We start from the raw sequence: 2,517 nt of genomic DNA, 5'->3' as shown, positions 1-2,517 counted from the left end.
AGAGTGCTGGGATGTAGAGCGAAAAATGATAAACGCTGGGAGCTCACCATGAGCAACATAAAAGGAAAAGAAAGGCTCCTGGACGGTTTTAAAATCAAGAGCTCCAGGATAGTGGCGACAGAGTTAATAAGAGACACGAAAGTGGTTTCCTTTCTAAATCTGCCACTGTATATAACGGGCGATCACATAAAGGACAAGCTGTGTCAGTGGGGAGTGGAGCCGGCTTCAAATATCCGTCGAAGGAAATGGGCAGGGATGGAGGTTTACAATGGAACTCGTTTTTTGAAGGTGAAGTTTCCTGAAAACGTATCGTCCCTGCCTTACAGCACTAAATTTGAAACACTGGAGGGACTGGAATTTTTTAGAGTGCTACACGATCAACAGGTCAGAGTGTGTCGGCTGTGTTTACAATCTGGACACATCTTAAGAGACTGTCCAGAATTTTCCTGTTTTAGATGCAAAAAGCAGGGACACTATGCCCGAGAGTGCACAGACAGGAGATAGGAAGCCGGGGAGAGACGATGGAGGAGGGAGAAAAGGTGGAGGACGTGGAGGAAGATGACACTGGGAAAGAGGAGTTTTTCAGCGGGAAGGAGACGGACGAGGAGGAAGGGAGAGAGTCGGAGGAGGAAGTGGAGGCTATCGACAGAGAGGAGAAGGACAGTGGAGAGAAGTCAATTATGGAGGAAACTGCTGCAGAAACCCAGACACCGAGGGGAAGGAGTGAGGTGGTGAAGCAGAGAAGGGATGCAGAAATGGAGGACAGCGGAGGCAGACGAGGACGCAGCCAATTTTCCGCCTCGGAGGGTACACTTATTTACGCCTCGACTGCTATCTAAAAACAAGGCGGAAATGTGCCGGCCTCTGCGTGAGGTGGGTGGAGGTGTCCATGACGTGCACTGTTGCGCGACCCACAGCCGGGGACTCTTAAAACCAGGAAACAGCTGATCACAGCAGTCAGTCCATCGTTTCATCCGCGGACGTCAAAATGAGCAACTGGACAGCCGCTGAGATCCGGGAGATGCTATCCATCACAGCCGAGAGAATCATAAAAAACCAGCTCACAGGGACCGTGAAGGATGGGGTATTGTATGAAAAGGTCGCGAAGGAGCTTGGCCAACGTAGCTTTCGCCGGGAGAAGAAGCAGGTAATCAGCAAGCTGAAAAACCTCCGGAAAAAGTTCAACGATGTCTGTGACCACAACAACCAGAGTGGCAGAGGGAGGTTGGACTGGGAACACTCAGAGGTCTGCCATGCCATTTTGGGGTCAAGCCACACTGCTAACCCTCAACATGTCCAGGGCAGTTTGGACAACACGCTCGCTGATTCTCCCATATCAAACACCCCTGAGAACGTCGAGACCGGTGCAGACGAGGAAAGGGACGATGCTGGCAGCCAGAGCGGCGAAAGCCAAACAGGTAAATGTTTTTAGCCTTTCGGTGTGTTCTGCCTGTTGTGTTCGCTTGACTTTACGTAAGATGTAAGGGATGCCTGCGACTGATGTGTTTGCTAATTTCGAATATATTCTATTATTCTTTAGAGCAAACGCCACCCCCGGCCAAAAAAAGGAAGACCACCACCAAAGCCCAGGCCATGGCAGAAGACATTAAAGAGCTCCTGGCGACCATGGACCGTAAGGATGCTGAGAAGGAGCCGGCCTCGGCTGGAGAGGGTGAGCAACGGAGATCCGAGTGGGAGAAAGAGAAAAAAGATGGGAGAAGAGAAGGATATGCGGGAGGCAGAGAGACGTGCACGGGCTGAACAGTTTAGCTCACTCTCCAGTTTGTTCATGGAAATGCACCGGGGAATGCAGAGCGAGTTTGCTCTTCTGCGGGAGACGATGTCCCGGATAGCACCTGCAGCCCCACATGCTGTGTAACACAGCACCCCCCCACCATCACTGTCCACCTGTGTCTAGGTACTCATATTCTCCGCCGCCACCACTCCCCTTCAACGAGGACCCACACTCTTCGTCCTTCTATCTGCAGCAGCTGGACTAAGCTGTCCCGCACGCCTTGCACATAACTTTTTTTTTTTTAATGAAAACGTAAATCGTTTTGGGCACTAAACCAGGCACCTTGCACTGTTGTTTTTTTGCACTTGTAAATATTTAATCTTGTATTTTTTGCATGCCAGTGAGGTTTCATTAATAAAAAAAGACCTATTTTTAACATTCGGTGTATTCAATTCATTCACATAGATCACCTTTGCCATCAGTGCATTAAAAGAAAAGACAAATGTACAGGCACATTTATCAGGTGCATGCATGCATCATTAAAAGGTGGCTCATTTTGTTTGACAAGAAGAAGCAGTTGGAATGCAGACTTCTTCCCTTATGATAAGTGAAACATAATATTGGCATTCAAGGCTGTATAGTCTATGAAAGTTGGCTATTGTCTTGAGCATAGAGCTAAAATTAGCTACTCTGAGGAAAACCGGTACCTCTTTTGATATGGAAAGTGACAGCAAAGTATGCTATGCTAAAGAGTACAGTGCATGAACAGGTGAAATAGCCCT

The 2,517-nt window shown here is 48.5% G+C and overlaps 1 protein-coding gene across 1 annotated transcript; it reads left to right on the top strand.

Annotated features, from left to right (window-relative positions):
* The first annotated feature begins 961 nt into the window (after positions 1-961).
* On the top strand, positions 962-2,171 carry LOC115573744 (uncharacterized). Its single transcript, XM_030404664.1, has 2 exons — positions 962-1,418; positions 1,541-2,171. Exons 1-2 carry the CDS (start codon positions 989-991, stop codon positions 1,759-1,761), a joined length of 651 nt encoding a protein of 216 aa, XP_030260524.1. The 5' UTR covers positions 962-988; the 3' UTR covers positions 1,762-2,171.
* Positions 2,172-2,517: the final 346 nt, after the last annotated feature.

Source organism: Sparus aurata, chromosome 22, assembly GCF_900880675.1.
Source record: "Sparus aurata chromosome 22, fSpaAur1.1, whole genome shotgun sequence".
NCBI classification, from domain to species: domain Eukaryota; kingdom Metazoa; phylum Chordata; class Actinopteri; order Spariformes; family Sparidae; genus Sparus; species Sparus aurata.
The sequence above is the reverse complement of the archived record's forward strand: the minus strand, read 5'-3'. Positions and strand labels throughout refer to the sequence as shown.

Coding starts and splice junctions, on each gene's coding strand:
- LOC115573744 (XM_030404664.1), top strand. CDS start 989: ATGAGCAACTGGACAGCCGCTGAGATCCGGGAGATGCTATCCATCACA. Junction 1,419..1,540: donor GAGCGGCGAAAGCCAAACAG/GTAAATGTTTTT, acceptor ATTATTCTTTAG/AGCAAACGCCACCCCCGGCC.